The 12,941-nt window shown below is 38.4% G+C and overlaps 1 protein-coding gene across 1 annotated transcript; it reads left to right on the forward strand.

The window, feature by feature from the left end:
• Nucleotides 1-9,695: 9,695 nt before the first annotated feature.
• On the forward strand, nt 9,696-10,523 carry LOC107823159 (pathogenesis-related protein PR-1-like). Its single transcript, XM_016649755.2, has one exon. It carries the CDS (start codon nt 9,724-9,726, stop codon nt 10,246-10,248), a length of 525 nt encoding a protein of 174 aa, XP_016505241.1. The 5' UTR covers nt 9,696-9,723; the 3' UTR covers nt 10,249-10,523.
• The last annotated feature ends 2,418 nt before the right edge of the window (nt 10,524-12,941 follow it).

Genomic DNA, 12,941 nt, shown 5'->3' on the forward strand with positions numbered 1-12,941 from the left:
ACATTAGCAAAACACTAGTCGACGTCGAGAAAAGATACCCCATCTGGAAAACCTAGCTATGGCCTTAGTCGTAGCTTCACGAAATCTTAGACCATATTTCCAATGTCATCCCATCTCAGTCGTCACGACTTTCCCCTTAAGAAGCATTTAGCATAAACCCGAGCTATCGGGCAGGCTGACCAAATGGGCCATCGAACTGAGCGAGCACGATATTACATGTCGGCCGCAATGGCGATAAAGTCACAAGTCCTCGCAGACTTCGACACCGACTTCAGTGCAAAAATAATGCCCGAAGTCGAAAAAGAAGTCGTCTGCGCTTCTCCCCAAACACAAGATCTCTGGCTTCTGTACACTGATGGCTTGTATAACGTGTCAGGATCTGGGCTAGGACTCGTACTCGAAGTCCCAACGTGCGAAGTGATTTGCCAGGCCATAAGATGTCCAGACATGATTAACAACAAGATCAAGTATGAGACCGTAATTGAAGGACTAAGACTAGCACTCAAATACGGGGGAAAATGGTTAAAACTATGCTACGATTCTCAACTCGTAGTCAACCAAGTCACAGGGACTTTCCAAATCAAGGAGCAAAGGTTACAAAAATACCAGACCGAAATTTGCAAGCTACTACCCGAGTTCGACAATGTCAACTCGACCAGATCCCCCGAGCACAGAACACCGAGACAGATGGCCTCGCCAAATTAGTCGCAGCCACCAAAAACATTACAACCGGAGAAATAAATGTGGTTCACCTCCTCAACTCATCAATAGATCAAATCGAGGTAAGAGCCATAAATCTGACGTGGGACTAGCGCAACCGCATTGTTACATCTTTTCAGGATGGCCTACTCCCCAACGATAAAAAAGAGGCCAAGAAACAGCGAATGCAAGCAGCCAGATACAACATCATTCACAATGACTTGTACAAGAGAACATACGGCGGCCCTCTGGCGAAATGCTTAGGACCAAATCAGACATGGCGCGTCCTTGAAGAAGTACACGAAGACCACTGTGGAGCTCACTCCGGCAATCGAGCTTTGGTCAGATGCCTCATACGGGCAGGGTATTACTGACCCACCATGAAAAAGGAGGCCGCGGATTTCGTGAAAAAATACGAGCAATGCCAGAAGTATGCCCCAATGATCCACCAAGCAGGCGAACACCTACACTCAGTAACTTACCCTTGGTCGTTCATCAAATGTGGAATGGACATCATGGTCCCCCTCCCGGCAGGACGGGGTAACGTACGATTTCTCTTGGCTTTTAACTGACTAGTTCTCTAAATGGGTAGAAGTATGAGCATTTGCCCAAATACGCGAACAAGAAGTGATCGCCTTCATATGGAAAAATATCATATCTCGTTCCGGTCTCCCCAAAGAGATTAGCTACGACAACAGACCCCAGTTTGAAGGAAAAATAAGGTCGCCGACTTTTTTAGAAAATGGCGCATCAAAATAATACTCTCAACGCCTTACCACCTCGTGGGCAACGCGCAAGCAAAATCCTCCAACAAGTCAATACTGAACATCATGACGAAGAAACTCGAAGACTCCAAGGGACTGTGGCCGGAAATATTATCAGAAGTACTTTGGGCCTACCGAACAATGCCAAAGACGAGCACAGGAGAAATGCCATACTCGTTAGTCTATGGGACTGATGCAGTAATACCGGTCGAGGTCGGGGAGACCAGCCTAAGATACTCCCGCGAAAGTGGACCGTAGAACGATGACAGCAGAATACAGGAACTCGACGAAGTCGATGAATGAAGAGATATGGCCTACGTTAAAATGGTCACCCAAAAGCAACAAGCAAAATGCTATTATAACAAAAGGGTAAAAATCGGGCCACTCAAAGTCGGGGACTACGTGCTTAAAGCTAGAACACAAGCAAGCAAAGACCCATGAGAAGGCAAACTAGGAACAAACTAGGACGGCCCCTACAAAATCACGGCAACAACAAACAAAGGGTCATTCCAACTACAAACAATGGAAGGAAAGAGACTACCAAACAACTAGAATATTACACACCTCAAGTACTTCAACTTTTAAAAGATGGTGTCCCCAAAGTCGTACTCTTTTTCCCTCACTCGAGTTTTGTCCTAATTGGGTTTTCTCAAGGAGGTTTATAACGAGGCGATGACAGGGATACTTCAGGATTGAAGTGCGCACGGATGAAGGCACTGGACGGCTAGTTCATTGTTCGACATCTCAATACTTTTCCAGGTCGAACAATGAAGGGACTAGATACACTGGGACTGGGACTGAAATGCCAGCCAACGCCCGAAAAATATGTAAATCTCTCCAAGTGTACGAACAAAGCACAAACACATGAAGTTTATTTCTATTTTCTCTAAGCATAGGTTACATTCGACCTCGTTCAAATTAACACCTAATCGGCCCTCAACCATGACTAAGCATAGGTTACATTCGACCTCGTTCGATTCAAAACCTAATCGACCCTTGATCATGACTAAGCATAGGTTACATTCGACCTGGTTCGAATTAACACCTAATCGGCCCTCGGTCATAACTAAGCATATGTTACATTCGACCTCGTTTGAATGTAAAACCTAATCGGCCCTCGGCCATAACCAAACATAGGTCACATTCAACCTCGTCCGAATTAATACCTAATCAGCCCTCGGCCATAACAAAGTATAGGTTACATTTGAACTCGTTCAATTCAATACCTAATCGCCCCTCGGCCATAAATAAACATACGATATGTTCGACCTCGTTCGATCTAACATCTACTGGCCCCCGACCACGATCAAACCTAAGCTTGTTTCAACCTCGTTCGACCTCACTCGCTCTAAATTATTACGACCAAGAAAATAAAGGCAACCAAGTAACAAAATCAAAAAGCATACAACCCAAACAAAAGAAAATGGATCAGGTACAAATAACGAAGCTGGTATTTCATACTTAGAATATATTTTACAAAGGCTCGAGAAGAAGCTCACCAAAAAGTGCACAAGTCTGTGGCAACACAAAAGAAGGAAAAGAAAAGCTACTAATCGTCGCCTGGCGCAGCCGCACCATCGACCTGGTTGCCTAGACCATTGTCATCCCCCCTTCACCAGGCATCTTCTTCAATCCGGTCCACGCCCGCATCATCCTCGTCGTCGCCTGTCTCTGGTGTAGCAGGATCGTAGCCACACGTGACTCGAGCTCCACGTGCCTTAACGCAAGCATCCTCGAGGACGGCTTCCGAAATAGTTCCCGCATTCATCAAATCTCTGAATATATCCAGCTGGGCCTCGACATGAATCCACTCCTAGTACAAATCTCAAGGGACATCAAGGAAGTTAGAAACATGGAAGAGGATGGTCGAGTCAACAATTGTGCCTTCTCGGCCTCCAGAGCAGCAACTCGATCACAAAGGCCAGAAACCTCTTTCTCTAGTTCTCCATTCCGTTCATCAAACCGCTCTTCTTTGAGTCTGGTCGTCTCCAAGGCATTCTCTCACTCGGAATGGAGAACACACATTATGATCTCCAAGGCCTCCGCCTTCCTCATAGCCCCTGACCAGGCTGACTCCGCCTTCTCGAGATCCGCTGCTTTCTCGGTGACCTCACCATTTAAAGCTTCCGCTTTGAACTCCCACTCCTCGAGCTCGGCGCGCAACGAGATCACCTAGGCTTGAAGATCACCGCACTGGGATTCAACCCCTCTACTAACCTCCAATGCCTTCTCTTTGTCCCTTAACGCCCTCTCGAGAACATTGTATTTTTCGATAACCTTCACCAGCTCGCCATCTTTTCCTTCATCTCATCTCGGAGAGCTCGTAAGTTGCCACCTTTGACAAACCACCTACAGATCTCGCGATACTTACCGCGGTACTCATGGTATTTTCTCTCCATCTTTAAAAAATTAGCCTTACGCCTCTCCTCTCTACGAGCTCTTTCAATCTCCAAAATCACAGTGTGAAAGAAAGAGAAAAATAAAACGAAGAGTAAGAATGAAACCTTGAACTTGACATACAAAAACGAAGAGGGATTGAAAAACTTACCCTAGGAGCGAGACCGGCTATGCTCCTGGATAAAGTGGCATCCTTCAACTTTTTAAGGGTTTTACCCTCCACATCAGAACGGAGGGGACCAAGAGTATGGACCACGTCCTCCGTGTTAACCAGCAAATCTCGATCCATGGGGATTGCAATAGTCCTTGTGGTCCCCTCCAACCTTACCTCGTGTCGGGTAAATCCCTCCCCCATCATCCTCACCTCCTCGGCATCCACATCAGAGCACGTCTTGTAACCTTCCTCGGATACGCACCTTCCTTTTATGTCGGCCATCGAAGAAGGACCCTCGACCGGTCGCGAGGCCGATGGCTCATCCGGCCGCAAGTCGTCAGGGACTCTCGTCGATGGCCGTTTCAACTTCCATCATGGTCTAAAAGAGAGACGTACCCTCTGCGACTTCGGTCGATGGCGGAATCATGGGCGGTAATTCGGCGTTATCTTTAAGTTCTATGGTCGTCGTTTCTCGGATGACGAAATCGCCTATCACCGAATTCACAGCCCGAACAACTCCTTCGCCAACGTCCACCGATTTCCTCTTGCCAGGAAGAAAATTACCACCACTCGGTGATGATTCCTCTTCATCGTCCTCGTACACCAGATGAAGCAAATGAGAAGTTGGAAACCCCGCTGATGATATGTCCGCGGGCGCAGAAGAAGACGGTATGGAAGCAGCAGTAGGTGTAGTTGGTGAATGAGTAGGCTTGGCCGCGGCAGAAGAAAAAACAGAGGCAGATGACCAAGCAGGTCTAGCCATGGTCACAACAGGAATAGACTCCAAAGAAGAAGCGACCTTCCTCTTGCGAAACGTAGGAGGAAGAGCCTTCGGTCTCCTCGAGGACCCTCGAACTGAAAAAGAAATTAAGTTTTATCATCACCAATAATGAACTATAGCAGGCGAGCAACCATGTGGTCCAAGGAGAAATAAAAATAATAGAAGAACTCACCGGCCAAGGAAGAAGCAAGCCCGAACCTCTTGAGAAAGTCGGCCACTCACGAATCCCCACCGTGTGGGGTAGATCTGGCCAATCCGGTCAGAAATATTCCCGACCAAAGGAGGACGCGCGACTTGGTTATACAAGGAAGAAAATATGTTTAGAATTTACGACTAGAAATAGACAAATCAAATACCTTTCGCAAAATACGGGTACTTACGAGCGCGATTCCAGGTCTCTGGAAAGCCGTCCGTGTTGGCTACCACGTCCTCGGTTCTGACGAAGAACTAGTTGAGCCAGAACTGACGGCTCGCTTTATCGTCCATCTTCACCACCTAGCATTTACCCTCACGATGGCGAAGATGCAACATCGTCCCCCTATAAAAGCTAGGGGCGAAGAGATACAACATGTGGCAGAGTGTGACCTCGACTCCGGCCAACTCGAAAAATTTTGAGAGCATCCTGAAAAGCTTGTAAATGTATGGAGAGAGTTGGGACGGGAAGACATCGTAATAGCGGCAAAATTCCTCTGCCAATGGGAGAAGGGGGGAGTATAGCTAACCTGGAAAGGATACGCGTAAAGCGCGCAATATCCAGGGCAGTGGATTTGCACCACGTCGCACCTTGCCGGGATCAAATCGATATGGGAAGGGATATTGAATTTTGCCCTAAGTTCAGCCAGATCGACCTCTCCCATCGCTGACTCCGAGATTTCGGGCTCAACTTCGGGCGCCTTCGAGAAATCGGACCTTCCTCAACAACGACAAAGATCCTATCTAACAATAAATGTTATTTATATAAATAAGAGGAATGATTCACCCAATAAAGGATGGATTGGACGAATGTTCCTCGTGACAATGATGAATGAAAGATAAATTCAAGATTTGTTTGAACAATCCTCGGACCTGGCGAAAATGTATGGAATAATATGGGCAAGAATTTTGATAAAAATGCAATCTTTGTATCTTTACAAGAGAGAGAATCTTCTTCTAAAAAGTATTCTTATCAAATGAACATTACATGCCCTTTTTCCTCCCTTCTTTTTCCTATTTATTTGACACATATCTCTAACAAACACTAATAGTATAAGTACAGAGAATATTCACTAGAATATTCTCTTTGATATTCTATTTCAAAAACTAGTCGTTGTTGTCTCGTCAACGATGCTCGACCTCGATCATTACTGCCTTCTTTACCACGAACCTCGTTATCCCCTGGACGACCTCGACTAAATCTTTCCTTAATGATGCATTACCATAAATATTTTAGGGCAGATTTTGGCCTATACAGTTAGTCCATCCGCTTATTGAGACCGGTCTCAGGCGGGCTCGATGAGCGGATATTGTGTAACGTGATCGAAGTATTTAGACAAAATGAACGAGTCGTGATGATTGGGGCGAGTTGGCAGCGTGTCCCATTGTGAGACACATATTCTAGCTGTATGTCACACGAATCAGGATGACGCCGCGGCGACATGCGTCATTATGACGTGATTTCCCGATACGTTGCTTCGTTTCGCGCGTGCCTTCTGATTGGGTTTGCCACTTCGATTATAGCGCCATGTGATGATGGATTAATTCCTAGGGTTTGATGCCTGAATTTTTATAAATAGCGGTGTGTGGGCAATGTTCCAATCTTTACGAAACCTTTTATATCCGAAAATTCTACATCCTCCTCTTCTTCCATTGTTTGAAATTTCTTACTAATTTTAGTGATTCTTACTGCTTTTATCATTTCCTTGTTCGAACATTTTCCCTCAACCAACATGACTAACGTGTCTTCTGTTTCTGGTATGGCAACTGATCCTACCTCTTTGGCGGTGCTTATGCCCCCTCACACCGTAAATAGAATAACTAAAAATTCAAAAAAAGGTTTTGCTTTTGGTCAAAATCTAAATAGGGGTTGAAAGAAAAGAATCTTTCGATTTAGAAATTAGAATTCTTTGTTTGAAAATTTTTTGGAGCCCGGACACGAGGTCTGAATATTAAGTCTGAATCATAGTTCATTTATTGCTAGTTACACCTCCATTATTGCTCATTCTTTATGAACGTTTTGTGCTTATCATTGTTAACGTTTCACTAGATTTGTCTCATCACACGCACGTTTTTAAGATTTACATCTAGAGTTATTGTGTTTAACTAGATTTAACCCATTATTACATAAATATAATGGATTAACCGAAAGTCAAACTTTTTTGTCAAACAGTTATTACTATAATTTATGTATCTAATAACCCCAATTCAATGCACATCCCCCACTATAACGGGAGAAAATGGAAAGTAGTTATAAACTTATTAGATAAGCAATGCGAGTAGAGATGCTAATGGACTCCTTCGAATGGAGAAACTCGACGGAGAGCGTTTTTTCTTGAATAGATCTTAAATTTGATTTTGTCAGGCCAGTAAATTTTAAATATCGGATAATTGTATATTTATTTTTATTTTTTTAAAAAAAAAGTAGGGGCGCCCGATATTGACAGTTAGGAGTAACTAATTTGTTTCTCTCTCGAATATTGGAAGAAGTCTAGGAAACAATATTATTTATATCCTTGAGCCTTGGTTTTGAATATTGAATCTATATGAAGGTAATTTCAGCCTATACTGAACCAACTAGGTTTGCTCCCGATGGAGATTTGAACCGGAAATCTTATAATTTCAACTTAGTTCATTTATTACTATGCTATATCTTTGGGGGTAAAATTCTGCAGATTATAAATGTTTTAATTTTGAAATGCTCAATAATTTATTATGCGAAAACTCAATATTTTTAAAAGTTTTTTCTTTCTTTCATAGACTCTATGTTTTGTCAAACATAACCACATAAATTGTAATCATTTGATTAGTTATCTTACTTTTTAAGATTTTTGAGTATGGGTTGAAGTTTATCCTCAAAGAAGTCAAAAATGGATAGAGAGAAAAAGCATACAAAAGTCTCAGCTGAAATCGGTTTCCGTTAATTCAGGTAGCAATCACCTGCGTTAATTTTGGCAATATCTTTTGCTGAGGTTGATTGAAGGATTTGAGTTATGGAAAGATATACATTTGGCTGCTCGGCCAAAAATATTATACCTATTATATTTTACGCAAATATTATACTTTTATGTCGGAAGATGAGCCTTAGAGCAATGGTAAAATTGTCTTTGTGTGACCTATAGGTCACGGGTTCGAGATGTGAAAGCAGTCACTAATGTTTGCATAAGGAGGGTTCGAACTGTGAAGGCAGTCACTAATGTTTGCATAAGGAGGGTTCGAACATCATACCCCTTGGAGTGCGGCCCTTCTCCGGACCTTGCGTGAAGGATGCTTTGTGCACCAGAATACCCTTTTATTATACTTTTATGCTGGAAATTAGAAATAATATTGTGACGCCCTAGACGAATCCCACATCGACAAAACACGGGAGAGATGTTCGGTATATAAATAGACATGTCTTAGACCTTAGTGACGCGTTTTAAAGTTTTTGCGAGCCTATGCCCAAAGCGAACAATATCACTAGTGGAGCGGGCTGTTACAAATGTACCGAGTGAGCATCCAATCTTAGAAAGTAGAAAGTCTAGTTAAAATAGTTGAGTATTCACGACTAAAAATTATGAGTTTACCATTATTTACGCAAAAATACTAAACTTTACCTACTATAATGAGAAAACTTACTCATCATCTCCACTATATCATAGTGGGTAAAATGTCAAGAAGTTTTCTTTTTAACCAATCAAGGTCAAATTCAAAAATATTAATGATCATAGAAAAACTAATTATGGGTTATTTTCTTTTGTCATTGATACTTCATCCTACTATCAAATATTTATTTGCACATGTACATAATTGTGTTTTTCTTTTATGTATAAACAGGTTTGATTTCATCAAATTGAAACTGCAGATTATAAATGTTTAAAATTTGACTAAACTCAATAATTTATCGAATATGCTATCTTTTGTATTTATACTTTTAACAGGAAAAATTTGGTCTAGAAAAGTTGGGAAACAACCCGAATCTCCCTACTTCCTTCTTAGATTATTAGCTCCATGATATTTATACTCAGAGATCAAACTAGGATTTGAAGGTTATAAGTTACGGATGTATTTTTGCATTCAGCCAAAATTAAATCTACTCTATAAATAGGGTGCATTTACTACTATATGTCTATATCATTATTTTTAACGACACATATTTATATGTATACATATAATTTTTGCCGAACTTTTCGTGTGCCGATAACCCTATCTCTACAACATAGGTCCGCCTCTACTTATACCAAAAGCTTAGTGTGCAATTTACGTGAAATATATTTTCTAATCTCGCATTTCTTCTTTACTTTTTGAATTTCAGATAGTGAACACCATGTTATTGAAAGTATTCCTTGAAACAATTAAAAGCCGCTAAGTATAATCTACCAACAAACAAATTCTACGCTATATATTCCGCAAATGATTTTATTAACTCCAACAAAGTTAAATAAATTATACATTACAAGAATGGCACAAAAACTCTTACATAATGAACCATTCCAACAATTCTATACATTTTTATTTTTATTATTTTTATTATTATTATTATCACACAAAAACAAAATATATTCTAATAGTCAAAGAGGATTAGATTTGTTTAAGCTAAATTCTTTTTCTTTTCAAATCTACAAAATAAAGTGTGGTAATCATTATCGAACATGGGTGCCACCAAATAAGTTGACACTTTAATCCAACAACTCCCTTTCTTTCATATAAATATCATATGCCACAAATTTTTAGAACATAGCCAAAAAATTTCCAAAATGAGGCCTTACTATCTTTTGGTCCCTCTTTTAGTACTCTCCATTATTTCAACAACCACAAATGGCCTAACACAGCAAACTAGCTATGTAAACTCTGTGAAAAAAACTAACACCATTATCCAACAATTCTTGACTCCTCAAAATGCAGCTCGTTCAGCACTTAGACTAAAACCATTAGTGTGGGACAAGAAATTGGCTAATTATGCAACATGGTATGCAAACCAAAGGAGATATGATTGTGAGTTGATTCACTCAAATGGACCATATGGTGAAAATATTTTCTGGGGTAGTGGTGCCGGGTGGTCGCCGAGCCAGGCCGTTACGGCCTGGCTCGCGGAACGACGGTCGTATAACTATTGGTACAATAGTTGTAACGACGGAGAATGTGGCCATTATACGCAAATTGTGTGGAGAGAAAGTAGAAGAATTGGTTGTGCAAAAGTGACCTGTTTTAATGGATTGGGAGTTTTTATGACTTGCAATTATGACCCTCCTGGTAACTACATTGGAGAAAGGCCTTACTAAACTTTTTTCAAGTTGAAAACTTGAAAATTGAGAGAATTCTTCTTATTTTTCATTTTTTTTTCCTTTTTTTTAACTGTGTTGTTCAGACCAACTTGCAAGAGGTGAGAGAAGTCCGGAACAAAATGCATTGAATTGGTTTTTGCAATATATTTTCTTGAATTATTTTTTTGTTATTTTGTTTTTTTGAAAACATATGTGAGATTTGAGAAAGGAATTTCTCATTTGATTAAATTGTATCAATAATTTATAACAAGTGTAATATGAATGATTTGAAGTTAATTAATCATGGCTTACGAGCATGAAAAAGTACTGAGCTTTGCTGCTTGGTATGCCATTGATGAGGGGTTTAAGTTTGTTTGTCTGTCATGTTTTTTTTAATGATGTTTCTATTTCTCGAGAAGACAAGTCATTTGGAGGGAAACGAAAAAATTACTTCCTCTAGTTCTTTTTTATATTATTTCTGTCTCACTTTATACGATACACTTACTATTTAGAGAGTAAATTTTTTTCTTGACCATAACTTTTCATGTTTTTTTAAAATACTTAAAATATTATACTTATAGTACTTTAGTATAGTTTGTAAATATGTAAATTTTATTACAAAACTTTTTGAAGATTATGTCTGAATTTACACACAAAAAAAAGATAATTTGACCTTCATACTCCAATTCGCATCATATAAAATATGCCGAGAAAGTATCATTTAAAGTTTTGACACATCCATTAAAGAAATTATTGAATAACTTTACGTATAAGAGTATTTAACTAATATATATTTATCTATTTCTTAAATGTGTAATTAATGATTTTATTCTTGAATAGTAATTAAAGGTGGAATTGAAAAAATAATACCTTTTATTTTTTTAAAAATATTAAATATTTTGGACCAGGGAAAAAAAGAAAAAAAAAACAGAAAAGGACATCTCAATTCTTATTTTTATGTTCCTCAATTTTCACACCCTTTACTTTTCTTCTTCTATCCTTCCATTTCTTTTTTGTTGTTTTTCCATTTTATTTTTTGGGATGAGGGAATAAGTCAGGGTAACAGCTGGCATTTAGAAAACAGAGGAATATAGGGGTTCAATTAGCAGAATCGTAACGTAGTCATAGGTTTACAAAAGAATATTTGTTTATAAAAATCTAAAGTAGAACATTATTAATAACAACACTTTAAACTATTCAACACCTTTAAGGTATCTTTGTAAAATATATTGCTAACCAAAAACAATAATCTGACAATAAACCGTCCAAATGCCAGCCTGATTAAGAGCAGACTTCTTGAAGGCTATGCTCCTTTCTAGATTAGATAAAAAATACTTTTTCGGTCTCAATTTATATAATACTGGTCTTGAGTCGATGGTCTATCAAAAATAATTTTTATATTTTCACGAGATAAAGATAAGGTCTGTGTGCACACTAACCTCCCATACCCACTTATGATACTGTTTGACCAAACATGAAGTTAAAAAAAAAATAGAAGTTTTGAAACGTATAATCTAAAAGAAAATTATAGATATTTATCTTGCTACAATCATCTCATAAGGTTAAAATAAAAATTTTAAATTTATATTATATCTGAATATAGTAATATGATATTTTCTATTAAACAGACCGAAAAGAAAAATATATCACATAAATTGATATAAAGTATTATATATTTGGTTTATCAACTTTTGAGCTAAAAAGCTCATTCATTAATCTACTAATGTTCTCTCTCTTTTGATTGATTGGCATTTCATTTTCATGATTCTGCTGTAGACTCAAAAAAGATAAAGTGGAACTTATTTATGTGGTAGAAATAAGTCTATTTCTTGATTTCTATTGCCCATATCTTCACTATATTTCTCTTTCAAACCCTTTATCTTCTCCTCTGACCACATATAACTTCGGTCTCTCCTCGAGCAAAACGAAACCAACAATAAGGAGATACACACCAAACATAATCACTTAAGGGCCGTTTGGCCATATAAATGTTTTTACTTTTTTTTAAATCATCGTTTGCCATAAAATTTTTAATTTACACTTGAGATGAATTTCGAAATTCTTTTAAATTTTGAAAAAACTCCAAAAGACTGTTTTTCAAAATTTTCACTTCAAGCCATCACAAAAATTCAAAAACAGTCCAAAAATTATATTTATGTCCAAACACAACTTTAACTTTCAAATATCATTTTTACTTGAAAAAAAAATTACTTTTTTCGTAATTTTATAATTCTTATGTCCAAACGCCCACTTAAATTAGTGTTGGTTGTTGGAAAAATTGATTATGGAGAATAGGATTTATCAAATCTTGAGGCATGTCAAGGATATTGTTCTTAAGGATATTTTGCCACACAATAAAAAATAAAACTAGTCGTATTCACCAGGATTTAAAAAGCTCTTCCACTTATTAAACTGTAAATAAAAATTACAGAAAATTCAACAAAGAAACCCAACGTCTAAGGAGGACGAAGAAGATTCAGCTAGATAACCGCAAGTTAATTACTAGTTTAACTCTATTAAATATAAAATAATTTACTAAATAATAAATAAATATAAAGATAATATTTCAAAAAAAAATATTTTTCAAATCAATATAATGGACATTCCGTTTTGAGATACCACTATTTTCTCCAACAGTTGTAATTTATGTACCTATGAATTCGAATACCAAATATATAAAGTATAAAGAAAATAAAATCTAGGCTGCAAAA

The sequence above is a fragment of the Nicotiana tabacum genome, chromosome 18, assembly GCF_000715075.1.
Source record: "Nicotiana tabacum cultivar K326 chromosome 18, ASM71507v2, whole genome shotgun sequence".
NCBI classification, from domain to species: Eukaryota; Viridiplantae; Streptophyta; class Magnoliopsida; order Solanales; family Solanaceae; genus Nicotiana; species Nicotiana tabacum.